The sequence below is a fragment of the Symphalangus syndactylus genome, chromosome 6, assembly GCF_028878055.3.
Source record: "Symphalangus syndactylus isolate Jambi chromosome 6, NHGRI_mSymSyn1-v2.1_pri, whole genome shotgun sequence".
Classification (NCBI taxonomy): Eukaryota; Metazoa; Chordata; class Mammalia; order Primates; family Hylobatidae; genus Symphalangus; species Symphalangus syndactylus.
In genome coordinates, this window is record NC_072428.2 from 75,555,739 (window position 1) to 75,582,671 (window position 26,933).

Here is a 26,933-nt window from a genome sequence, read left to right on the forward strand (position 1 = left end):
TGGAGAGCCCATGCTCTTGGTTTCTTGTTCTCTTTGGAGTGGGCAGCAGAGGGGACAAGCAGGCCTCCAGCCAGGCTCAGGGAGTGTGGGGAGGGCAGGGAGAAAAGTCTAGATGATGAGGAACTGGAGCCACCTTGAGGGGGGTGTCCTGGGGTCAGTGTCAGGGTGATCAGATGAGCCAGCTTATATTTAAGCAAAATTATTATGTTCAATTATTTTGGGTAAGGGATTCCTCAGGGGAGGTGTGGTCATCTGGTCCCAGAGGGGGAGTGAAATGCCCACTCATCTTCCTGAGCCATTTGGAAGCCCTTTCCTCTAGCCCTAGGTACTAATGACCCAGGCTCCTTGGTCTCAGGAGGTGCACAGGGCTGGGGGGTGCAGGCTTTTTGTCACTTACCCCCTCAGCACTATTGGGCATCGGGCATTCAGAGGTCTCACAGTGGCCTCCCTAAAAACCTGGTGTCCTAGGAGAACATTTATTATTTTTGTCTATTTTTGTTTCTTTGAACTGCTGCATTCACTCACTGAGGGCTCGCCCTCCCTGTACCCCTCATGTTGTTCAGGAAGGAGGGGACTGATGATCATGGGCCCCCTTCTCCTCTCCTGTCAGTTGCCACCACACTGCCTCCCCTGGCTTTATCACCACGTTCTCCCACCCCTATTGCCTCATCTCTTCTTCCGCATTCACACTTCCTTCCTTTGCCTGTTTTCTTCTCCCAGTTAGTTAAGTTCTTTATGATCCCTGGCACCACCTACCCTGAGGTCTACCAAGGACAGAAAAGCAGAGGCCTCTGTGAGGCAATGTGGTGTTTTCATGGTGGGACCTCCAGGCCCCCAGAGTGAGTGAACAGCAGGCCTGCCAGCATCTGTGCTGATGGCTAAGAATTCCTCCACCGCCGTGCCCCTCCCACCCCCTCCTCTTTGCTCAGAAGGGAGACCAGGTTTGCTCTCCTGCAATGACAGCCCAGCCCCTGCTGTGCACAGGGATGGGGCTCAGGGTCCCTCCCTGCACCCTGATGTTAATTAACTGTAGAGAGTGAATTTCAAGTTGACAGCTACCTTCTCAGGGATTTCTATATAAATAGAGGAAAATCTAAAGCCTATTTTACTACTTTTTAATGTTTGTGAAAATTAAGCTTAAAGTGGACAGAATAAATATTTCTCAGACAATGTCAATGCTACTGATTACAAGTGAGATGGCTGGAGCTCGCCCCTTGGTGGAGAATTTTTTGGTGATTGGAGATTGGGGACTCTGGCAACAGAAATGGCTTTACGGTGGGTGTGAAGTCACTTCTGTCCCTCGGAGAGCCTCTTGTGGATTTGAAAGCATGTATCAACACCAGTGAAATCCACCTCCATGTACACTGAGGCAGCTGATGAGAACACAAATGAGGCAGTCCTAGCACTTCCCTCCAGAACCAGTCACTCCCGGTCTGACGTTAGAGCATGTGAATTAAGAGTGACAATTTTTTCTACTAGCTTCTGTGAATAAAGTGTTCTACAGTCAGCCAGCACTAAACTCACTAGAAAGGAGGAGGGAGGAGCATGGAGCCAATCATCTAGAATTACCTCAGTGTGCAGAGGCTGTCCCTTGGCTGCACTTGGGAAAAGCAGTGTGAAACATCATGTGCCTCTTTCTTTTCAAGCTCTCTCCTGACAGTCTCCTGGCAACACTAGAGACCTCAAAACTATGGAGATCAGAATTTCAATAGCTTTGTCATCTCAGCATTGACCACTCCTGAGACCCGAGCTTCCTCCTGGGATCAGGAAATGGAGTTCGTGATGTTCGTTGGAAAATACGATTTCTGAATGCAGGAGGGCCGTGCTGGGCCCCTCTGCCTGCTTCTCTCCCTGCTGTCAGCAGTGACCAGGTCTCCGGTGTGGAGCGAGTCTGTTGTGGGTGAAACAGAATCTCCTGGGGTAAGGCCAGACCCCAGGCCTGAAAAGGACAAAAGGATATCATCAATTATTTATTACTAGAAACAGTATTTTAAATAAAAGGTCTTCAGGCAAGTGTATTAAAACTGCCTTGGATACAAGGGGCCCTATCACTTGTAAAACTTGGCAAATTGGATAATAATTAAAAATACAAAATTACACAGAAAATACCCTTTAATAAATTGAGTTTTTTTTTAATTGAGACACAGTTTGGCTCTTGTTGCCCAGGCCAGAGTGCAATGGCGCGATCTTGGCTCCCTGCCACCTCTGCCTCCGGGTTCAAGCGATTCTCCTGCCTCAGCTTCTCCAGTAGCTGGGATTATAGGCATGTGCCACCATGCTTGGCTAATTTTGTATTTTTAGTAGAGACGGGGTTTCTCCGTGTTGGTCAGGCTACTCTCAGACTCCCAACCTCAGGTGATCCGCCAGCCTCGGCCTCCCAAAGCGCTGGGATTAAGGGCGTGAGCCACGGCGCCCGGCCTCATAAATTGATTTTTAAACAAATCTTAATTGAGGTTCTCTAAAGGGAGACTTTTAGGCAACATGCCCGCTATGTGTACTGATGGCTAGGGTGGCTGGTGTCAGGCGAATCCATGTGGCTCCCCCAGCCCATTCCTGGGAGCATCCTAGAAAGACAGCATGGAAACACGTGGCCTGGTGGTCCCAGGAGCGGCCATGGTGCCCAGCCCCGCCGCCTCACCCTGTCCTCGAACCCCGTGTCAAGCACCCGCAGACTCTCACGTCCTCTTCTTCCAGGGCGGCGGGAGCTTCTCCTGCACCTTGGCCTGGTGCTTATTCTATGCCTCCTCAGCTTCCGGTTTCTCCTCCTTGGCCACCTTGTAGGGGAACTTGGGTATCCGCAGGTGGCCATTGTCCTTGGTGCTGCCCTTCTGCGCTGGCCTCGCGGGCTGGAAGGTGGGCGCCGGCGCCTTGCTGAGGCGGACCCGGGGCACCACCATGCCCGCCTGCAAGCTGCTCCGCCGCAGGCGCTGAAGGGGCAGAAGGTTGGCGTTCCGCTGGGCGGGGTAGGCGGAGCCCCAGGATACCAGCAGCAGGGCAGGTGGGAGGCCTGCTCTTGGGGAGTCCTCCCGGGAGCCTGCGGCGGCTGTGCAGGACCACTTGTGCTGCTCTGCGCCCTCCGCTTCGTCCGCCTCCTGCGCCTACCTCCCCACCCCGAGGCGCGCCGCCACAATTTCCTGAGCCGCCAGGATTTCCTGCACCGCCAGCCGCCTCTTCCCCATGCACAGGGAGCTCTAGGGGCACACGGTCTGGTACGTGAGGGCCACGACAGGGCTGTTAGAGGCTCGTGGTCATCCTGACCATGTGATCCAGGGCGCCCAGGTCCTCCGGGCCACGCACGGAGCGCGGCGTCAGTACAGACAGCTCGCAGTCCCTGAGCCTCTGCAGTCAGTTCTTCTATCCCTCAGGCTTCCGCGCCCTCTGGTGGATTGGAGGCAGCTCAAGCTGGTACTTTTCCCCCAACTAATGAAACTGGCAGAGCTTTGACTGTTTTAGCTTGGCAGGAAACCCAAATGAGGAATGCTGTCTATCAGAATAGACTGGCCTTGGACTACTTGCTAGCAGCTGAAGGAGGAGTTTGTGGAAAACTTAACTTAACCAGTTGCTGCCTACAAATAGATGATCAAGGACAGGCGATTGAAAACATAGTCAGGGACATGACACAGGTGGCACATGTGCCTGTATAGGTTTGGCACGAGTTTAATCCTGAGTCTTTATTTGGAAAATGGTTTCCAGCTATAGGAGGATTTAAAACCCTCATTGTAGGTGTATTGCTAGTGATAGGAACTTGCTTCCTGCTCCCCTGTGTGTTACCCTTGCTTTTTCAAATGATAAAAGGTTTTGTTGCTACTTTGGTTCATCAGAAAACTTCTGCACACTTATATTTTATGAATCACTATCGCTCTATCTCACAAAGAGACTCAGAAAGTGAGGATGAGAGTGAGAACTCCAACTAAAAAGTGAAAATTCTCAAAGGGGGGAAATATGGTATGAGATCACCACTTCTCCTGTTGTCCTTCCCAGTTTCTCCCCAACCTCCCCTTTTCCCTAGTTTATAAGACAGGAGAAAATGGAGAAAGCAAAAAGTTGGAAAGAAAAAGAAGTAAGATAAATAGCTAGATGACCTTGTCGCCACCACCTGGCCCTGGTGATTGAAATAATAATAATATTAACCCCTGACCAAAACTACTGGTGTTATCTGTAAATTCCAGACATTGTATGAGAAAGCACTGTAAAACTTTTTGTACTGTTAGCTGATGTATGTAGCTCCCAGTCACATTCCTCACACTTACTTGATCTATTGTGACTTTTTCACATAGACCCCTTAGAGTTGTAAGCCCTTAAAAGGGCTAGGAATTTCTTTTTCGGGGAGCTCGGCTCTTAAGTCACGAGTCTGCCGATGCTCCCGGCCGAATAAAAAAACCTCTTCCTTCTTTAATCCGGTGTCTGAGGAGTTTTGTCTGTGACTCATCCTGCTACAATAGGACTGAGGAGAGAAGCCATTTCTCTTACTGTCTCCTGTCTCTGAAGAGGAGGAGGAAGTAAAAGTTGAAAACAGGAATGAAGTCAGTGGCAAGACCAGCTGGTGCCACTGATGACCAGGCCTGAGTTTAAAAGATTAACCCCCCCCCCACCAACTCTAACCACATGTGCTCTCAGTCCATCACAACCCTTTCACGTGGAACCCCTTAGAGTTGTAAGCCCTTAAAAGGGCCAGGAACTCTGTCTCCGGAGAAGCTCAGCTCTGAAGACGCGAGTCTGTCCATGCTGCTGACTCATCCTGTTACAGGACAAGGGAACTATTAGGAAAATAATTATAAGAGCGTGGTCATGGAAAGTAAGTAGCTCTTCTATAATAGGGGAAGTAGCATCTTGAAGGCCTAATAGAATTGGATGAGCCATTAAGGCATACAAGATCTAACCTATAATTTAACTTTGACAAAGTTATGTAATGATTTTACTAATATCTTATGGAGAAAGTCATAGAGGTTATGGGACTGGCTTGAAACCAGTTTTTGGAGGCGAGATTCCTTCCTTTTTTGTCCTGAGTTTAACGTAGATTTGTTCTTCGAATGTGTGATCCATGTGGTGTACAGCCGTAAATTCATTCTAAATTAGATGATTATTCAGTTGTTAGAACTTTTACTTTTGGAGCAAAGATTTCTCGGATTATAAAGATTGTTAATATAACTGCTGTTATTGAAATAAATGAGCCTACAGATGAGAGAATATTTCACGTGGTGTACGCATCAGGATAATCGGAGTAATGTCGAGGTATACCAGATAGGCCAAGGAAGTGCTGTGGGATAAAGGTTAGATTTGTACCTATAAATACAATGGTGAAGTGGATTTTAGCATAGGCTTGATTAAGTCTGTAACCTGAAAACAAGGAGAATCAGTGGACAAAGCCTCCTATGATGCCGAATATTGCTCCTCTTGATAGGACCTAGTGGAAATGGGCTACAAAGTAATATGTATCATGTAAGACAATATCTAGTGATGAATTAGCTAGCACAATGCTGGTTAGACCTCCTACTGTGAAAAAGAAAATGAATCCTAGGGCTCAGAGTATTGTGGGTGATCATATGATGTTACCGCCGTGCAGTGTAGCTAATCAGCTAAACACTTTAATGCCAGTACAGATAGCAATAATTACAGTGGCAGAGGTGAAACATGCTCGCGTGTTTACGCCTATTCCATATGTGATGGGCCCATACAATAAACTCTAGGAAGCTAATTGATATTGTGGTTCATACTATACCCATATACCCAAAGGGCTCCTATTTTGTCCAGAGTAATAAGTTATGATATGGGAGATTATCCTGAAGCCTGGTAGGATAAGGATATAGACTTCAGGGTGACCAAAGAATCAGAATAAATGTTGATATAAGAGAGGGCCACCCCTGCCAGCGGGGTCAAAAAAGGTAGTGTTAAGGTTACGGTCAGTTAATAGTATGGTAATGCTGGTGGCTAGGACTGGGAGAGAAAGGAGGGGAAGGACTGCGGTAATGAGAAGTTATCAGACGAAGAGGGGTGTTTGATACTGGGATATGGCTGGGGGTTTTATGTTAATAATTGTGGTAATAAAGTGAATGGCCCCTCGAGTAGAAGAAACACCTACCTGCCAAGTGGAGAGAAAAGATAGTAAGATCCACAGAGGCCCCTGCATGAGTCAGGCTTCCTGCTAAAGGGGGATAAACTGTTCAGCTGGTTCGAGCGCCGGCTTCTGCTGTTGCAGATGCAAGTAGAAGTAGGAAGGAGGGTGGGAGAAGTTGGAAGCTTATATTATTTATCTGGGGAAATGCCATATTGGGTGCACTAACTATCAGAGGGACTAGTCAGTTGCCGAAGCCTCCAATTATAATTGGTATAACTATAAGGAAGATTATAATGAATGCTTGGGCAGTAGCAATAACATTATGGATCTGATCGTCTCCTAGCAGAGTTCCTGGTTGGCCTAATTCTGCTCGAATTAGAAGGCTTAAGGCAGTGACCACTATCGCTACTCAAGCACCGAATAGTAGATACCATGTTCCGGTATCTTTGTGGTTAGTTGGAAACAATCAACGATTGATTAACATAAGTTGGGCCAGGCGGGGAGGTGGAGGGGGTGGGGGTGGCGGTTGTAAAATGGCTGAATAACCATTAGACTGTAAATCTAAAGACACAGGTTTTACCAGCCCTGAGGTGATTTCTCATGTTGAATTGCAAAATCAAAGGAGCAGCTTCAATCCTGTCTGGGCTTCTCCTGCCATTTTTCCCCCAATGGGAGAAGTAGATTGAAGCCAGTTGATTAAGGTGTTTGGCTGTTAAATTAATTTTGGTGGGTTTGAATTCTACCAGTCTAGTAAGGGCTTAGCTTTGCATTCAATTGATGCAGAATGGAGTCTTGCAGTCCTTAGGTCTGTTACAGAAATTAAGTGTCATTTACTTACTAAGGGCTTTGAAGGCTCTTGGTCTTATTTAACGTAAATTTCTAAATCATATTTAGTATTAATGGAGAGATGGGTAAGAGGAGGATGAAAAAATGGTAAGTGGGGTGAGGAGTAGTATGGGTTTTGCTTTTTTGAGCTGTCATTTTCATGTTATTCAATGTGGGGAATATTGTCACTGAGATGGAATAAATTAGGCATATATAAAAGCATAGGTTGAGTAGACTTATAACAGCAATAATTGTTGGGGCAATAAGACTTGGTTTTTTGTAAATTCTTGAATAATTAGTCATTTAGGCCGAAAACCTATTAATGGAGGTAAACCTGCTAGGGATAGTAGAATTGTGGGATTATGGGTGTTAATCATGTTAATTTCTTTCAGGCATGAGATAGTGACAGGGTCATGGTGCTGATATTCAGGTGGAGTGCTAGTAATTGTTAAAGTAAATAATCAGGTTTAGAATACTAATGTTTGGATTATAAATTAACACTGCTATTATTCAAGCTATGTGAGTAATGGAGGAGTAGGCTAGAATTTCTCACAGTTGTGTTTAAGTCCTCCACAACTGCCAACGATAATGGATACGATTGTGATAGATAGGAGGATGTTCGTGTTTATTGATGGAGAAATTTGAAACATAATTGAGATAGGGTCTAGTTTTTGTTACGTGAGATGTATACCAGACATTAGGGAGGTTCCTTGAGTTACCTCTGGGACTAAAAGGTGAAAGGAGCCGTTCCTAGTTTTATTACTAGGGCCATTATCATTATTAAGGATGAAAATTGATTAATAGTGTTTATTATTGTTCATTGCCCAGAGAACAGGTTATTGAAGAGAATACCTATTATGAGAACTGTAGATGCGATTGCTTGTGTAAGGAAATATTTGGTGGCTGCTTCTGTAGAGCTAGGATTTATTTTTTTTAAATTAAAATCAGGGTAAGAGCTAACATATTTATTTCTAAGCATGTTCAGATGAGAAATCAGTGAGCCTAGCATTGTGATAAGAGTTCCTGTGAAAATAGTGGTTCTAGGGTAGGTAGAACCACAAGAGGTTGTAGTCCTACTTTCTGCTCTATTCCTTAAAGTTTTTACACCCAACCCTCATTAGTTCATAACCTGGAATCCAACAGAGGGAAAAGGCTAAGATCATGAGCCCCTTTAGAATATCTATGGTTGGATTGGCAGGGGCTAGGAAATAAGATGGGAACTCTACTTTGCATTACTCATTTCACTATTCTGTGCTATGAAACATAAATGTTAAATTGAAAACAAACATTTGGCAATAGGTTGTGTAAGAAAGGGATACTAAGCCAGATATGGGAAGAGTAAAGGACATTAATCTTCTATCTACCGAATTTAGAGGTTAACATAGAAGAAAACGTTCTGTTACCTCTGCTATGAAAATGTTTTGAGGCTGGAAATGGTGGCTTACAGCTGTAATCCCATTGCCTTGGGAGATAAAGGCAGGAAGATATTTTGAGTCTAGGAGTTGGAGACCAGCCTGGGTGGCATAGGAAGGCCATGTCTCTACAAAAAATTTTTAAAAAATAACCCAGAATGGTAGTGCCTGACAGTAGTTCTTTCTACTCAGGAGGCAGAGATGGAGGATGGCTTGACCCCAGGAGGTTGAGGCTGTTGTGAGCTGGGAACCACCCACTGCAATACAGCCTGGGTGACACAGCCAGACCCTGCCTCTAAGAAAATAAATAAGAAGAGAAAAAAAATTTTAAAATCTAGCACGTATGGTACTGTTTGCAATTGCTGCTTTCATTATTTTCTTAAGGAATGTAATCTATTTGATTCTGATTTTTTTATAATAATAAATTTAGTACATTCTTACATTTAAAGCATAACACTTGTAACATAAAAGCTACGGTAGCATAAGGGAAGATATTCTGAATTGTTGTATTATTTGATTCTGAATTTTTACAGGCTTCTATCATGTTATAGTGTTCAACAACTGAATGCTTTATTTGTGAGATAAATAAACCTGAAAATGTAGGCTGAAAATCAGCTGGACAAACACAAAAGGAATCCCACATGTTTCTGTGGTTCTAGATAAGGCAATACATGGAAATATTTGAGGATTTATGGAGTTGGTGATGTGGGACTGATTCCTGACCCCCTCCCATACAGGAAATAGGATGGAAAAGAGATTGCTTACTCTTTATGTGCTCATATATGAAGTTGGGACAATGGGACATATTCGATGTTTTCTGTTGTGATTATGGAAGGTGTGGGTAGGGAGATAGAAAAGTATGTGGTACATCATAGCCCATGTAGTACATTGTTCCCTTCCTTTTTCTAACTTATTTATCTTAACAGAAATAAATAAGAGGTTTGAAGAGAAAATGACTGGGGTTTCCAGAAGAATATCTAATAAATGGGATTTTCAAAGAAAGGAAATATAAAAGATTTAAAAATAGTCTTGGACATTCAGAGGCCACAAAGCAAAATATAATTTATTATTAAATTAATGAATTTTTATTAGCATGGATAGAATTGTGCACATCTCTCCATCTGAACAAATAAAACAAAGTAGCAGTTACAATTTCAATGGAATTGTAACTGTTGAATTTTAAATAATATGCTATAATTGAATTTTCATTAAAATTTTCTAAAATAAAATAAATTTAGTTTTCTATGCATATTAAGAAAGCAGAAATAGATCCCCAACTCCTGTATGAAAATTTTATAATGAGTTATGAAACCCACATGAGGGAGAGAGTCTCTTAACGGTTCTCAAAAACAGAATTGTAATTCAATAGAAATCTTTGTTGTAGAGTAAGGTTTCAGATGCTAGAGTGGAAACAGACTCCCAGGTCCAAAACAAAAGGTTTTGTATTGAAAGGGGATTCAATTGGAAATTAGGAAATGATGAAGATTGTTTAGAGTGCTCTTTGTCCACATCATGTACTGTTCTTGCCCATACACACATCTCTAATGCCCATTCCCATCTCTAATCCTGCTTCTGGCTTGGTTAGGACTTTTAGAACCTACAAAATGCCAACTCTAAAGGGACTTACATTCTTATATTTGTTTCATGGTTTGAGATTCATGTAGGAAAATAAGTTGTTTCATTAGTAATGCCACGGTAGAAAGAAGTAGATCTAGAATTGAGAGCTCCTAATTTCCAGGGCTCTAGACTTCATCTGCCTAAAGTTGACAGTTGGGATGAGTCAATTATGTGGTGCAAAAAAGTTGAAATTAAATTAGAAGCTACCCTTTTTCCTTTCTCTCCTTGCCCCAATTCTTTCCTGATACACATAGTCATCTGACCTTGTGATGGAATACCAGAGCACCACTGGGGAGCCCCTGAATCTCAGCAGAGGATGCCTGCAGGGTCCAGTCCATGAACTAAGGTCTCAAAGGCTTCCCACTCTTGAGTGCAGAGCTGAGACCCCAGTAACCCCATGCACCCAGGGCAGATCTCACCTCTGTGTGGACACTTGGATTACCTCAATTTATTGAGTTACAGAATGTATATCCAAGGGCTTCAGTCTGTTGGTGGTCTTGCACAGTAAACTTAGAAAGGAGCAAGGAATCCTATTTTTCTCTTCCTTAAATTTATGGCATATAACCTCTTAATGATTTTTCAGTGTGGCAAATTGGCTAGGTTTAACTACAAGGAGGGAAATGAAAACAGCATCAATTTGTAGCATACACACACCTCCTTCTTAGTCAATGAAATGCTAACGTAGTCCCTGCTGGGAAGGCAGTTTTCAGATGTAAGTAAAGGTTCTAATTCTGAGACTTGGAAGTTTACCCAAGTAAGTCTGACTTTTACAGTGAAAGTTCTCTGAAGGAAGACTTAGACTTTCCTTGGACAAGGCTAAACTGTGAAGGGATCTCTATTGTTCCAGTTGATCCGTACTGACTGTGAACTACAGCTTTATTCCATGACCATTGGGATCCAACCAGCAGAATTTGTTTTTTCTCCTGATGGACTATACCAGAGATCTTATACTTCCTTCATCAGCCACCACAATTGAGTAAGCTAATTCCATGTACTATATCCATATATGAATCTTCCTAAGTGTACATATATCTTATGAGTTCTGCTTTTGTCTTTGAACCTTGACTGACATAAGGCTGATAGATATGTTTTCACTGTTCTGACCGTCTTGACCATAAATCTTGTGAGCCATTGGCAAATAATTCCTCTGTCAGAAGATATTTAGGTATCCCCTTCTGAAATCTTTTCCTTCTTTTGGAGTTTCATATCACAAAACAAACTTTGGAATAGAAAAAAAAAACATCCATGGTCTCTCCCCATCATTTGGATTCTGTATTCGTGAATTTGCCTACATCCTAATAGATATTTATAATTCCAAAATCAATACTCATCGTACTTTTCTAGCCATTCTAGGATATTATGCACTATGTGGAGGAAAGCATTTAAAAGAGTAACTCATGTTTTACCCATGAGAATGGAAAAGCCTTTGAAAATTTGATAAGATGCTAAATTATCATTTGGATTATTTGATTAATTAGTGAATTCTCTTAGAGTGCTAAAAAAGAAAAAAAGAAAATTTTAGTTCCTGTGGGCCTGCTCTGAGAATGCCACATAGATAAAGGAGCATTTATGACTGGGTGATGTGGCTCACCCTGTATTCCCATTGTTTTGGGAGGCTGAAGTCAGAGGATAACTTGAAGCCAGGAATTAGAGACTAGACTGGGAAACATAGCCATATCCTGTCTTTAAGAAAAAAATAAATGAAAAATTAGCTAGGTGCAATGGCATAAACCTCTAGTCTTTTTTACTTTGAAAGCTGAAGTGGGAGGATTACTTGAGCCCTGGAATTCAAGGCTGCGGTGAGCTAAATTTTTGCAACTGCACTCCAGAGGGTGAAACTTTCTTTGGCATAAATAAATAAATGTGCACTTGGAATAGTTTCAGAAGGAATGGTACCAGTTCCTCCTTGTACCTCTGGTGGAATTTGGCTGTGAATCCATCAGGTCCTGGACTCTTTTTGCTTGGTAGGCTATTGATTATTGCCACAATTTCAGAGCCTGTTATTGGTCTATTCAGAGATTCAGCTTCTTCCTGGTTTAGTCTTGGGAGGGTGTATTTGTCGAGGAATTTATCCATTTCTTCTAGATTTTCTAGTGTATTTGTGTAGAGGTGTTTGTAGTATTCTTTGATGGTAGATTGTATTTCTGTGGGATCAGTGGTGATACCCACTTTTTCATTTTTTATTGCATCTATTTGATTCTTCTCTCTTTTCTTCTGTATTAGTCTTGCTAGCGGTCTATCAATTTTGTTGATCTTTTCATAAAACCAGCTCCTGGATTCATTAATTTTTTGAAGGGTTTTTTTATGTCTCTATTTCCTTCAGTTCTGTTCTGATTTTAGTTATTTCTAGCCTTCTGCTAGCTTTTGAATGTGTTTGCTCTTGCTTTTCTAGTTCTTTTAATTGTGATGTTAGGGTGTCAATTTTGGATCTTTCCTGCTTTCTCTTGTGGGCATTTAGTGCTGTAAATTTCCCTCTACACACTGCTTTGAATGTGTCCCAGAGATTCTGGTATGTTGTGTCTTTGTTCTCGTTGGTTTCAAAGAACATCTTTATTTCTGCCTTCATTTCATTATGTACCCAATAGTCATTCAGGAGCAGGTTGTTCAGTTTCCATGTAGTTGAGCAGTTTTGAGTGGGTTTATTAAACCTGAGTTCTAGTTTGATTGCACTGTGGTCTGAGAGACAGTTTGTTATAATTTCTGTTCTTTTACATTTGCTGAGGAGAGCTTTACTTCCAACTATGTGGTCAATTTTGGAATAGGTGTGGTGTGGTGCTGAAAAAAATGTATATTCTGTTGATTTGGGGTGGAGAGTTCTGTAGATGTCTATTAGGTCCACTTTGTGCAGAGCTGAGTTCAATTCCTGGGTATCCTTGTTAACTTTCTGTCTCATTGGTCTGTCTAATGTTGGCAGTGGGGTGTTAAAATCTCCCATTATTATTGTGTGGGAGTTTAAGTCCCTTTGTAGGTCACTCGGGACTTGCTTTATGAATCTGGGTGCTCCTGTGTTGGGTGCATATATATTTAGGAGAGTTAGCTCTTCTTGCTGAATTGATGACTTTACCATTATGTAATGGCCTTCTTTGTCTCTTTTGATCTTTGTTGGTTTAAAGTCTATTTTATCAGAGACTAGGATTGCAAACCCTGCCTTTTTTTGTTTTTCATTTGCTTGAGAGATCTTCCTCCATCCCTTTATTTTGAGTCTATGTGTGTCTCTGCATGTGAGATGGTTTTCCTGAATACAGGGTCTTGACTCTTTATCCAATTTGCCAGTCTGTGTCTTTTAATTGGAGCATTTAGCCCATTTACATTTAAAGTTAATATTGTTATGTGTGAATTTGATCCTGTCATTATGATGTTAGTTGGTTATTTTGCTCGTTAGTTTATGCAGTTTCTTCCTAGCCTCGATGGTCTTTACAATTTGGCATCTTTTTGCAGTGGCTGGTACCGGTTTTCCTTTTCCATGTTTATTGCTTCCTTCAGGAGCTCTTTTAGGGCAGGCCTGGTGGTGACAAAATCACTCATCATTTGCTCGTCTGTAAAGTATTTTATTTCTCCTTCACTTATGAAGCTTAGTTTGGCTGGATATGAAATTCTGGGTTGAAAATTCTTTTCTTTAAGAATGTTGAATATCGGCCCCCACTCTCTTCTGGCTTGTAGAGTTTCTGCTGAGAGATCAGCTGTTAGTCTGATGGGCTTCCCTTTGTGGGTAACCTGACCTTTCTCTGTGGCTGCCCTTAACATTTTTTCCTTCATTTTAACTTTGGTGAATCTGACAATTATGTTTCTTGGAGTTGCTCTTCTCGAGGAGTATCTTTGTGGCGTTCTCTGTATTTCCTGAATCTGAAGTTTGGCCTGCCTTGCTAGATTGGGGAAGTTCTCCTGGATAATATCTTGCAGAGTGTTTTCCAGCTTGGTTCCATTCTCCCGGTCACTTTCATGTACACCAGTGAGATGTAGGTTTGGTCTTTTCACATATTCCCATATTTCTTGGAGGCTTTCTTCGTTTCTTTTTATTCTTTTTTCTCTAAAGTTTCCTTCTTGCTTCATTTCATTCATTTCATCTTCCATCCCTGATACCCTTTCTTCCAGTTGATCACATCGACTACCGAGTCTACTGCAATCTTTGCATAATTCTCAAAACTTGGCTTTCAGCTCCGTCAGCTCTTTTAAGCCCTTCTCTGCATTGGTTATTCTAGTTATCCATTCATCTAATTTTTTTTCAAAGTTTTTAATTTCTTTGCTATTGTTTTGAATTTCCTCCCGTAGCTCGAGGTAGTTTTATCGTCTGAAGCATTCTTCTCTCAACTCGTCAAAGTCATTCTCCATCCAGCTTTGTTCTGTTGCTGGTGAGGAACTGCATTCCTTTGGAGGAGGAGAGGTGCTCTGCTTTTTAGAGTTTCCAGTTTTTCTGCTGTTTTTTCCACATCTTTGTGGTTTTATCTACTTTTGGTCTTTGATGATGGTGATGTACAGATGGGTTTTTGGTGTGGATGTCCTTTCTGTTTGTTAGTTTTCCTTCTACCAGACAGGACCCTCAGCTGCAGGTCTGTTGGAGTTTACTAGAGGTCCACTCCAGACCCTGTTTGGCTAGGTGTCAGCATCGGTGGCTGCAGAACAGCGGATTTTCATGAGACCACAAATTCAGCTGTCTGATAGTTCCTCTGGAAGTTTTGTCTCAGAGGCATACCTGGATGAGTCAGGTGTCAGTCTGTCCCTACTGGGGGATGCCTCCCAGTTAGGCTGCTCAGGGGTCAGGGACCCACTTTAGGAGGCAGTCTGTCTGTTCTCAGATCTCCGGCTGCATGCTGGGAGAACCACTACTCTCTTCAAAGCTGTGGGACAGGGACATTTAAGTCTGCAGAGGTTCCTGCTGACTTTTTGTTTGTCTGTGTCCTGCCCCCAGAGGTGGAGCCTACAAAGGCAGGCAGGCCTCCTTGAGCTGTGGTGGGCTCCACCCAGTTCCAGCTTCCTGGCTGCTTTGTTTACCTAAGCAAGCCTGGGCATTGGTGGGTGCCCCTCCCCCAGCCTCGCTGCCACCCTGCAGTTTGATCTCAGACTGCTGTGCTAGCAATCAGGGAGACTCCGTGGGCATAGGACACTCCAAGCCAGGTGCAGGACACAATTTCTTGGTGTGCCGTTTTCCAAGCCCCTTGGAAAAGCGCTGTATTAGGGTGGGACTGACCCGATTCTCCAGGTGCCGTCTGTCACCCCTTTCTTTGACTAGGAAAGGGAACTCCCTGACCCCTTGCACTTCCCGAGTGAGGGAATGCCTCGCCCTGTTTCAGCTCGTGCACAGTGCGCTGCACCGACTGTCCTGCAGCCACTGTTTGGCACTCCCTAGTGAGATGAACTCGGTACCTCAAACGGAAATGCAGAAATCACCTGTCTTCTGTGTTGCTCACGCTGGGAGCTATAGACTGGAGCTGTTCCTATTCGGCCATCTTGGCTCCACCCCCTGAATCAGATCAAAGACTTAAATGTTAGACCTAAAACCATAAAAACCCTAGAAGAAAACCTAGGCAATACCATTCAGGAAATAGGCATGGAAAAGTATTTCATGTCTAAAACAGCAAAAGCAGTGGCAATAAAAGCCAACATCGACCAATGGGATCTAACTAAACTAAAGAGCTCCTGCACAGCAAAAGAAACTGTCATCAGAGTGAACAGGCAACCTACAGAATGGGAGAAAATTTTTGCAATCTGCTCATCTGACAAAGGGCTAATATCCAGAATCTACAAAGAACTCAAACAAATTTACAAGAAAAAAACTACCCCATCAAAAAGTGGGCAAAGGAGATGAACAGGAACTTCTCAAAAGATGACATTTATGCATCCTACAGACACATGAAAAAATGCTCATCATCACTGGCCATCAGAGAAATGCAAATCAAAACCACAATGAGACACCATCTCACACCAGTTAGAATGGCCATCATTAAAAAGTCAGGAAACAACAGGTGCTGAAGAGGATGTGGGGAAATGGGAACACTTTTACACTGTTGTTGGGACTGTAAACTAGTTCAACCATTGTGGAAGACAGTGTGGCAATTCCTCAAGGCTCTAGAACTAGAAATACCATTTGACCCAGCCATCCTATTACTGGGTATATACCCAAAGGATTATAAATCATGCTGCTATAAAGACACATGCACATGTATGATTATTGTGGCACTATTCACAATAGCAAAGACTTGGAACCAACCAAAATGTCCTACAGTGATAGACAGGATTAAGAAAATGTGGCACATGTACAACATGAAATACTATGCAGCCATAAAAAATGATGAGTTCATGTCCTTGGTAGAGACATGGATGAAGCTGGAAACCATCATTCTCAGCAAACTATCACAAGGACAAAAAAATGAACACTGCATGTTCTCACCTATAGGTGAGAATTGAACAACGAGATCATTTGGACACAGGAAGGGGAACATCACACATCGGGGCCTGTTGTGGGGTGGGGGAAGGGGACGGATAGCATTAGGAGATATACCTAATGTAAATGACGAGTTATTGGGTGCAGCACACCAATATGGCACATGTATACATATGTAACAACCCTGCACGTTGTGCACGTGTACCCTAGAACTTAAAATATAATAAAAAAATCAAACTTTCCAAAGACATCTCCACAGAAGACACACTGAATATGCACCTGCTAGGCTTCAGGCACCCAAGAATTACTGCTTACCTAGATATCCACAAATCCTCTAGGCATGTGACTATTCATAGCAGATTCTGGTGTGTATCACATTTGTAATAAAGCACTTCATCCTCACTTACTCTAATAAAAATACTTTAAACTTACTTCCCAGGGCACTTTTGTCTGGTCTAAGCAAACATGTAGCTATCCCAGCTTTCTCAGTTATTTTAAATAACATCAATATTTAAAATACCTATAATTAGAGCATTTATAATATATTGGTTTGTGTTATATCAAGTAATTATAGTTTGTTTTACTATTGAGACAGACTGTCATTCTGTCACAGACTGGACTGCAAGGCACCACCATGGCTCACTGCAGCCTGGATCTTCTGGGCATGAGCCATCCTGCTGCACCAGCCCCCTGAGTAGCTGGGACTATAGCTTGTGCCATCATGCCAGGCTGATTTCTAAAGGAATGTTTGGTAGACATGAGGTCTCACTATGTTGCCTCCACTGGTCTGGAACTCCCGGCCACAAGCCATTCTCAAACCTTGGTCTCCCCAAGTGCTGGGAGTGCCACCATGCCTGGGCTCCCTTTTTATTCTACTACCTTATGCATTATTTGACATTTTGGGTCTTAAAAGTTATAAATCCACAGTGTTCATGTAATTATGGAACCCATAAAGAGCATACAATTACCAATATATTATACACATGGAAGAGTCTTTTCTTAACTTCAATTTTATTGTTTAAATTGGCGTATGTTTATTAACTTGTTTCTGAGATTCATCAACATTGTTGCATTCAGTGAGTTATTTATTCTCTGTGTCATAGGATTATTTTGCATAAATACACCAAATTTATTTAGCTATTCTACGGTTGAAGAATATTTTGGGTCTCATTTGGAGCTACTATAAAAGTTGATGCAGTGAACAATATTGTGTATGTTGAAGTATATGTAGGCGATCAGTTGACTATATTTTAGAATTAGAATATCTAGCCCATAATAAATGCTAATAGTCAGTTTCCCAAAAAGGATTTCCATTTACGTCTCTCCAGCCATGAATAAATTTCATTTATTCTGTATCTTTGACAACACACACTATTGTGTGTCTTTAAATTTTGGTATTTTTGTATGGGGGCCTGTGGTACAACTGGTGGATTAATTCTTACTTTTGTAAGACTAATGAAAGTGAACGCTTTTTTATATTTGGCTAGTTATTTATGTATCCAATTCTGTAAAGTGTCTGTTCAGATATTTTAGCCAATCTTCTATTGAGTTCACTGTCTTTTATTTATTACAATTTAAGTATTCATCATATACAGTATTATATTTTACTTTATGTATGTTGGGGTAGATATCTTTCTCCACTACTAGTTTGCATAATATTTTTTGAAACACAGAAGTCATCATTATCAATATAAATGAACTAATTGTTTGAATTATTAATTTGTTCCCTGGTTAAGATATCCTTATGAGAACATTGTATAAGGTTCCCCGTCCTTTCAGGACTTGAATCTATCTGGAAATGACTGTGTATGGTTTGAGGTAGGAGTCAATATTTAGTTACCTTTTTTCCAATATTTAATTAATCCAGCATTGGTCTGATCACCTTGTGTATTTCAATGTAGACGAGCACACTAATAATGAAGGATTATTCATATCTGTGGTGAGAATTGCAAAATAAAGCCCAGCATAGAAGGTCAAATATTACCTCAAAGGATAGATTAATACAATGAGACATGGTGGATAAGTGTGATATAGTTAGATAAAGAGGAAGAAAAACATTTCCCCGTTATCATTGACACTTCACTCCAAGTTTTTTGCATGAAGCAAAAGATCCGGACTGTCTTCAATTAATTTTAACTTCATTCAGACATGTCTGTCATCTATTATTTCACTCAGTGACAGTCAGAAAGAAAGAGAAATAAGAGAATATACTGTATGCCATGATCATGAATAATAATTTTTCAAAAATCATTTAATAAAGGACCAATAAATATACTTTTAGCGTTTTCAGCATATTTAATAGTAACACAATAAATGAGTTTTGATAACATTAGAAGGCAATTCAAGACATAAAAGAGGGCCTATTTGTCCTGTATGTTAAGGCACAAGGAAGAGGACTTCCTGGGATAAGGGGGTTCCCACAGCATGTGAACACATTTCTGATTTGTCTCTGGTCAGAAGTGAATACAGCAAAAGATAGGCCTGAGAGGAGGTGAGAAAGAGCAATTAGGGATGGTGTATATTAGGGAGCTTTGATTAACATCAACAAAGCTCACAGTCTTAGCCTCACAATCCAGGAATAATCCTACTCGGCTGGTAGGTCTTGGGATATATTGCAGCATAATTCGGGAGGTGGTAAAGAGACTGCATTGAATTTCATTCTTAACACACCCAAAAAGAAAGAGTCCCTCCTCTCCATCTGTCTTCTCATTCTGATGCTTCTCTTTCCAATACATGTTACAGACACCAAAAGCCCAATTCCAGGAGTCCCCCACATGGACCTCCCAGTAATATTTGCCAGAGGTGAAAGTCTGAGCACCCCATGCAAGAAAACTTCTAGGTGTTGCAGTGACATAGGGTACATCTTGATGGTCACATCCAATACACATGCTTCTCAAAATTTCATAAAGAAAGATATGACTGTTGGCCTCTTCATGATGCAGAGTAATATGCACTGCAAAAAAAAAAAAAAAGAAAAAGTAAACATGCATAGACATGTGTAAATAAAAAAAAATAATTGTTCTATCAAGAAGTTACTTTACCAGGAAATGTAAAGTCATAAAGACAATTTTGCTTGTAACTTCTAGTAAAGTATAGAGATGATTAATATTGTATACAAGACAAACAAAACTCTAACCACAGTTATTATATTTTTTTTGAAAACTTACATATTGAGAGCCAAATGTGAGACCAACTTCTTGCGATCCAATTTTCAAAGTAAAATTTACACATTTTATGCCCTAAATGCTATGCTGTTATCAAGATCATTATTTAGAAATGTTTCTTATTCTTAAAAACTAGTGCTATCATTTTGGAAAGAATGTGAAGATTTTCACTTACTCAAGAACTGCTCTAGGTATCTGGATAAAAATCCATATGTACATGTTAAAAGTGATAATTTAAAGCAGATCTCCGCAAAATCTTTGACCAGTCTCTCTGTGGTCCTCCATGCTAGCTCTGGGCTGAAGCTGGATTTTAGATTTAACATGTAGCTCTTCATATTGCAATTAAACTGAACTTAATTTCATTTGTAATTTTACTTGTATTCACAGAATGATTTCTTCCTTCAAGCTGTACCCATTAATTCAAATGTTTGCAATATATGAATAATATATACATATTTAAAAAATACAAAATCCCCAAGAATCTCCGGATAACTATAATCCCGCAAAGAACATTTCTTAGCAGTTCAAATGAATATACTAAAGAAATGTACAATTTTTATTTAACATTAAATAATTCACCATTCTGAGAATTATTTCCTTTGCTCCTTTTTTAAATTTTCTACCTACTCCTTTTTCCCGTTATATAATTGAGTACATATTATGCCAGAAAGTATTTCTTTTTCACTGTCTTTCAAACTTAATGCTATAAATCTCACTATAAATACAGACACAGATACCAAAGGGTTGCATGGTTATGTTGTTCACTTATGTCTTAAAAGAAGTAAAATATTTGATGAAATATGAAATATTACCTATATGATCTTAACAATAATAATATTTACATAAAGTGGGAGTGCTGCCTATGGGTGGAGACTTACCTCGGAATTGGTTGAGCCTGTCCATCAGTCCAGTGATGGGCCCTGCACTGAGCTCCGGATTCAGAGGCTGGGGCATGTGCAGCAGCACGGACTCAGTCCTGCAAGGAAAAACCTGCAGTTACAACATCTACAGCCATAAAATGAATAAAAGTCACTATTTGTATGTAAAAGACATTTCATGAGAATCCTTTGAATCTACACATTTGATAATTCAAAAATTACTTCCTTTTGCAAATTAATTCTTTACAGTTTCTAAATTTTAAAGCATGATGGAAAAATCTAAGTCAGAATTCAGTGTGATCCTTCTTTTTTTTTTTTTTGCCCCAAATGTGTAAGATTCCTTAGCCTTATGGCCTTGAGAATACTTAGAAATGAAATTCTGAGTTCCTCTTCTTGGCAGAATCCCCTGACATCTTTGTCTGAAATAGCCGCGTTCTGGGGAGATTGCTGCATCCACTTCTTCCTTCTCAAGATAAAGACTGGAAACTTGTTCTAGGCAGGGAGATCTGCCTTTTAGCAAAGAACTTCCCTAGAGACTTACAGTTCTAACACTCCACAGTTTTTTTAATCTATTTTTCAGAACTGTTAACTGATATGTATATATGTATAAAAAACCAAACATCAACACTTTTTCACTGGTAAAATACTTCCTCCTCTTCTTTCCTGCTTCCTCTGGTGACTTTCTCACCATCCACAAAACAAAACTCTTATCCTTCCCCTGTGCAGGCTTTTAAGCAATAAAACGAAATCGGGGCTGGGAGCGGTGGCTCACGCCTGTAATCCCAGCACTTTGGGAGGCCGAGGCAATCTTATCATGGGGTCAGGAGATAGAGACCATCCTGGGTAACACGGTGAAAACCCGTCTCTCCTAAAAATACAAAAACTTAGCTGGGTGTGGTGGCAGGCGCCTGTAGTCCCGGGTACTCGGAAGGCTGAGGCAGGGGAACGGTGTGAACCCGGGAGGCGGAGCTTGCAGTGAGCTGAGATCGTGCCACTGCACTCCAGCCTGGGCAACAGAGTGAGACACCGTCTCAAAAAAAAAAAAAATCAGGAATAAAATTGTTTGTTTTAGTTCACTCTTCTTTTATTCATTTATTTACTTGGTGGCCTTGTCTTTTAAGGTGTGGGAATGAAAGTAGATGCAAAAAAAAGTGGTATCAATCTCTTAATTATTTATGCCATGACTTTAATAGAGCCTGCTCTGATATTCGTGGCATCTTAAATAACATATGCTAAAATCTAGGTACACACTCACCTGTGTAATATGTCTCCAAAAGCCTGAAAAAAAAAAAGAAGAAGAAGAAAGATTTAGTGCACTTCACAAGATGCATCTTTCACTAACTTCAGTGTGAGATTTGTACTCAATTTCTGAAGATATTATACCCCTACCGTCTTCTCTTCTGGAAAGCATTTTCTATTTCTTCTGTAATGAAAAACCCAGTCAGTTGTATTGTCATTAATTAACGTCCTGGGAAAGTCTGAGTCTTGAAGACATTCTCTAAACAAGTGAAGGGAGAAGAGGCCCAGAGGGTGTATGTTCCATGTTAACCACGAAAAATCTACTCAGTCATCTTTACCTGAACCTGTTACCCAAATGAATGTGCCCCAAAATAATGTTAACGTGAACCTAGATTCCTAAAACTTCTGATTTTGCCATGTTTCCAAATTAACCTAAATGTAAATGAATCACTATTTTATTCATGTTTAACAACCCAAAGTATATTATTGAATTAGATGGGGAATATTTCTTGGGGCTGTTACCTTGACCATTCCACAAAGTTTTGTGGCTGGTGGATAAAGTAGGAGGGAACTTTGGCCTTGTAGAATCCCTTGGTGGGGCTATACTCTCCCAAAAAAGTAGCATTAGTTATGTGAATGTGTTTTTGGAAACACATCATGGAAATAAAAATAGGGAGATGGATTTCAGCTATGAGGAAAATACTTATACATGTGAATATTCAAAAAACTGAAACCACATTGTGAGTTTGTACCTGAAGTAGCTCCAAATCTGGTTTATGGCACATTTCCTTCAGCTCCTCGTACATTCCTCTTAAAATCTCCCTCCTATGAGCCATTTTGGCTTTACTTAAATGAAGTTGATGAAAAATATCTTTCCCCTTCTTTTTCAGCATCTCCAAATTATGTTTTTCTTCTTCATGGTGAAATGCAGGCATCTTCTGATACTCGGCTCTAATTGCTTCTAGCCTTAAATTCACGTAATTCTGCAGTGATAATGGGTTAGTCAAAAGAGAAATGCATTTATTCATCTCCTATTAAATCTCACTGATTCTTTTTATCTCTCAAACATCCAATAGTTTAAACCTCAGTCTTGCCAGTTCTTAGAATCTACAAATTTCGTTCCTTTCCTTTCTTTCTGCATAAAGGTCAACATAGCTGTACCTGACCAATTGCATTAAATTTATTCAAGATAATGTGTTTTCTAAGATAGTTGGAAATAAAAAAACACAATTTGAATTTCTCTATTCCAGCCCATATTTATGGAAAAGTAAGAACAGTTCATGCTTAAGAGTTGGAGTATAGAGCTATATTTACTAGAAAGGAAACAATTATTTCTATTTTCGTGATATGCAACACGTTGCTTAAACTCATTATATATAAAATGACCTTAGACTAACATGTCCAGCTAAATGCGTTTCACCCACCAAAACCTATCCTAATAAGGTTGCATTTATGATTTGGCCATCTTTGTCTCTCTGAATTCATTTCCTTCCATTCTTTTTTGAAGTCATCCCAATCTGAAACATAGACTTCTTTGTGGTTCCTCAGGCCTCCAAATATAAACAAACTCAAAATTACCGCATATGCTGTTCTCTCCAACTAGAATTACATATATATATATGTATATATAAATAAATAAATAAAACATATATGTATACAAACACACACACATACATATACATATATATATATATATACACACAACCAGAAACACATACACACATATACATATATATACACACTCATGGTCCACATATATATCCACACACACATTTGTGTTCCCCCTCCTCTTCAAAACTTTGTTTCAATTTGAATTTTTCAGTGAGTCTTTTTTCTGACCACCCTATTTAAAACTCAGACACTAATCTCCAGTTTCTGGCCTCTATTGTCCTTTTCTACTTCCCTGCTGGATTATTCTCCAACAAAAAACCTACCACACTCAAATACATCATGTATTGCATATGTTTGCATATTGACCACTTGACTCTCTCATTTGAATTGTATGATTTGTTAGGACAAAGGTGCTTCCTTTCTTCTTTACTAGTATATTTTCTTATTTAATATTCAACATAGACTAGGTTCTCATGAAATACTTTTCAACAAATATTAGCTATCATACACTCAAAGTATACATCCACAAAGAGAAAATTTTTTTAATATTTTTCTGAAGTCCTCGGAGTTCTCCTTTTATTTAGATACTAGTTACCATATTTCTGGCATGTTTACATGTCTCCCTCAAGACACAAATCCGTATTTCTCACCACTTTTCTCATCATCTGTTATGTATTATTCAACATTAATTAGTTGAGATTCTTAATTTCATGGTTGCCATAGATTTGTCCTGTCACTTTTTCTGCCTCAAATTTTCCGTACAATTCCAAATACTACTTGCACACCAGCATTCAGATTAATGCTGACCAACACTCAGAAGTTTCAGTTGAGCGTTCCATGACCGCCAAATAATTCTTATGCCCAGCATTTATCCAACCAGCACATATAGAATGCTGTGACATGGCCCAGTTTCTTGGATCTATTGGTGTATAACTATAGGTTTGTATGAAACAAACCAGCATGCTTTGGGTGACATCAGTGGTTTTCTTATAAATCTTACCTAACAAGCATACTATTCTATATAAAAATGAGGCCACTTTTTCTCAATGTTTTCTCTCGCTTTTTTTTTTTTTTTTTTTTACTGAATCCCAGAAACATTACAGTTTGATATCAATTTCCAACTTTAAGAGTCACCCATTTGCCCACCATAAGTTCCTGGAGAAGGTAGAGTAGTACAGGACTAACCTTCCAGTGTCTGGTTCTGGTGGTTTCCACATTCAGGTTACTGTGATTTTCACAAGCTTTTTCCCATAAAGACTGCATTTTCTGTAAAAGCTTCTCCTGCAAAAGAGCCATAAATTGAAGCACCAGTGCAGACCATGACATAGGGAGGGGGCCCAGAATGAGAGATAGATGAGCCCCTAGTAAATGGCATTTCCTTTGTTTCCCTTCATGTTTGTCAAAGTCCAGAGGTTGGAAGCTAAGAAAGCCCAAACAGAGCTGCTTAAAGGGACTCAGAGTTGGCTTTATCCAATCTCCAAGAAAATAGACCCACAGGAATTTTATGCATCCTTTACAGAAATCAATCTTCAGAGGCATCACTTATCCGGTGTTCCTCAGCAGCCGACTCAATGGGACAGTGTCTGTGATCCCGGTGCTCCTGAGAGCTGGAGCACAGCAAACAGAGCAGGCTCCTGTCCACTTCACAGAACATCTTCTTTGTGTCCTTGTGAGTGCCACACTTTTGCTCCTCAGAGCTCAGGAATAGCCAGAGATTGACTTTTCTGGCAAGAGAAGCCATCTTCTTCAAATCAATGTTAGTTTTGAGGTTTCTCTGCTGTGTTGACTTTGTGCATTCAAAGCACTGAGTCAGAATTGGGATGTCTTCCCAGTGGAGGTAGAAACAGGGCCTCCAAAAGCTGTGCCCACAGTCTATGGTGACCGGGTCTATGAAGTAGTTCATGCAGATGGGGCAGGTGAGTTCCCTCTGGAAGACTTGCGAGATTCCAGAATTCATGTTTCTGAGGAAGAAAGAGAAACATGTCATTTTGGGGCCTGGATTGATGAAAAGCTTCTAAACAAGTGGATATATGTGATAGTTATATTTTCTACTCTTGACAATGTTCATTAAAGTACAACAAACTATTTCTTCTGTTACAAACTTAAAAATTCACACGTAGAGGGAGTCTCCTGGCTTCATAGCAGATATTACTAACCAGAGGACTCTCAGTCCCATCTTCTCCTAGTTCCTGTCTGTAGCATAATATGAATCTATTCGATTACCCATTTTCTGAATGTGGATCTGGAAATTGGGTTTGGATTCTAAGTGGTCAGAATAAATCATCGTTGTCCCTATTCTTCTTTCAATAACTGATGAATGACTACGAGAGAGTGGGAAAAAAATACCTGGGCCAAAGAAATATGAGAAGACGGCCAGAGGGTTCTATGACATATTTTTATAGAGGGACACAAAAGCCGGGCAGCAAACCACTATGGCACAAGTTTACCTACGTAACAAGCCTGCACCTCCTGCACAGTTATCCCAGGACTTTAAATTAAATCAAATTAAATTAAATTAAGTTAAAAACAAAGACCCAAATCAAAACAAAATTAAAAAAAACAACCAACCAACCAAATAAACAAAGAAAAAGACTGCAATTAAACCAATCAAGGTTTACTAGTAGAGAAAAGGAAAATTATTAAAGATATTGGGTCTTTTTATTTTCTCGCGGATTAAATTAACTTCCCCTAGGGCTGTGCAAACTCTGAATAACATATAGGAGTTTTCTGTTAAACTCAAAGAGGTGTAATTATATTTCCATGGTGTGATGGTGAATTTTAAGTATCAGTCTGACTGGATTAACCAATACCTAGGGAACTGGTGAAGCATTGTTTGTGTGTGAGTCTGTGAAGGTGTTTCTAGAGGAAAGAGACATGTGAGTTGGTGAGTTGAGTGGGAGCCTCATCTCTCAATGTGTGTGGGCATCATCTAATCAGCTGATACCTCAGATATAAAGAAAAAGGCAGAGAAAAGGCAACTTCCTCCGTCTCTCTCCTGAAACTGGTTCTGAGGCTTTCGGACTTGAGCTTAGCCAGGATACCGGTATTCTCAGAACATCAGCTTAAAGACAGCCTATATTGGAACTCTCTAGATTCCATCATCAAGCAAATTAATTTTCCTGATGAATTCTGTCCCATGTAGAATCATGTATAGCTTGTGGACAGATGTATGTTCTGAGAAATGTGTCAGGTGTTTTTAGGAGTTTTTTTTTTCTTTGAGACAGAGCTTCCCTCTGTCACGCAGGCTGAAATGCAGTGGCGTGATCTCGGCTCACTGCAACCTCTGCCTCCAGGGTCAAAGTGATTCTCCTGCCTCAGGTTCCCGAGTACCTGGTATTACAGGAACGTGACACTAGGCCTGGCTAAATTTTGCATTTTTGTTAGTACAGACGGGGTTTTACAATCTTGGCCAGGCTGCACTTGAACTACTGGCCTCAAGTGATCTACCCGCCTTGGCTTTCCAAAGTGCTGGGATTATAGGTACGAGCCACAGTGCCCAGGCAGGTGGTTTTATTGTTTTAATACGATAGAATATACCACGCACATCTAGATGGTATAGCTTACTACACACTTATGTAGTACACTATAGCCTATTGTTCCTACAATAGGCTACAAACACGTACAGTATGTTCTGTACTGCATACCGGAGGCAACTGTAACACAATGATAACTATTTGTGTATCTAAACATATTTGAATACAGAAAAGGTACAGTAAACATATTGGTATTATAATCTTATGGGACCACCATATG

At 40.5% G+C, this 26,933-nt stretch overlaps 2 protein-coding genes and 1 pseudogene across 3 annotated transcripts; all 3 read right to left on the bottom strand.

Annotated features, from left to right (window-relative positions):
* Positions 1-628: 628 nt before the first annotated feature.
* Positions 629-4,737, bottom strand: LOC134737067 (uncharacterized). Its single transcript, XM_063642388.1, has 3 exons — positions 4,680-4,737; positions 2,639-3,354; positions 629-1,939 (listed from the first exon to the last, which is right to left on the bottom strand). Exons 1-3 carry the CDS (start codon positions 4,735-4,737, stop codon positions 1,718-1,720), a joined length of 996 nt encoding a protein of 331 aa, XP_063498458.1. The 3' UTR covers positions 629-1,717.
* A 1,021-nt stretch (positions 4,738-5,758) lies between these two features.
* LOC129484749 (cytochrome c oxidase subunit 1-like) lies at positions 5,759-6,539 on the bottom strand (annotated as a pseudogene).
* Positions 6,540-18,655: 12,116 nt separating this feature from the next.
* LOC129484748 (putative tripartite motif-containing protein 49B) lies at positions 18,656-25,137 on the bottom strand. Of its 2 annotated transcripts, none has more exons than XM_055283236.1 (6): positions 24,730-25,137; positions 24,366-24,464; positions 22,322-22,552; positions 21,586-21,608; positions 20,331-20,428; positions 18,656-19,241 (listed from the first exon to the last, which is right to left on the bottom strand). In XM_055283236.1, the coding sequence occupies exons 1-6, from the start codon at positions 25,135-25,137 to the stop codon at positions 18,742-18,744; spliced, it is 1,359 nt and encodes a 452-aa protein (XP_055139211.1). In that variant the 3' UTR covers positions 18,656-18,741. The 2 variants fall into 2 exon arrangements, with proteins under 2 accessions (XP_055139211.1, XP_055139210.1); XM_055283235.1 differs by having other exon boundaries at positions 24,366-24,461; positions 24,718-25,137.
* Positions 25,138-26,933: the final 1,796 nt, after the last annotated feature.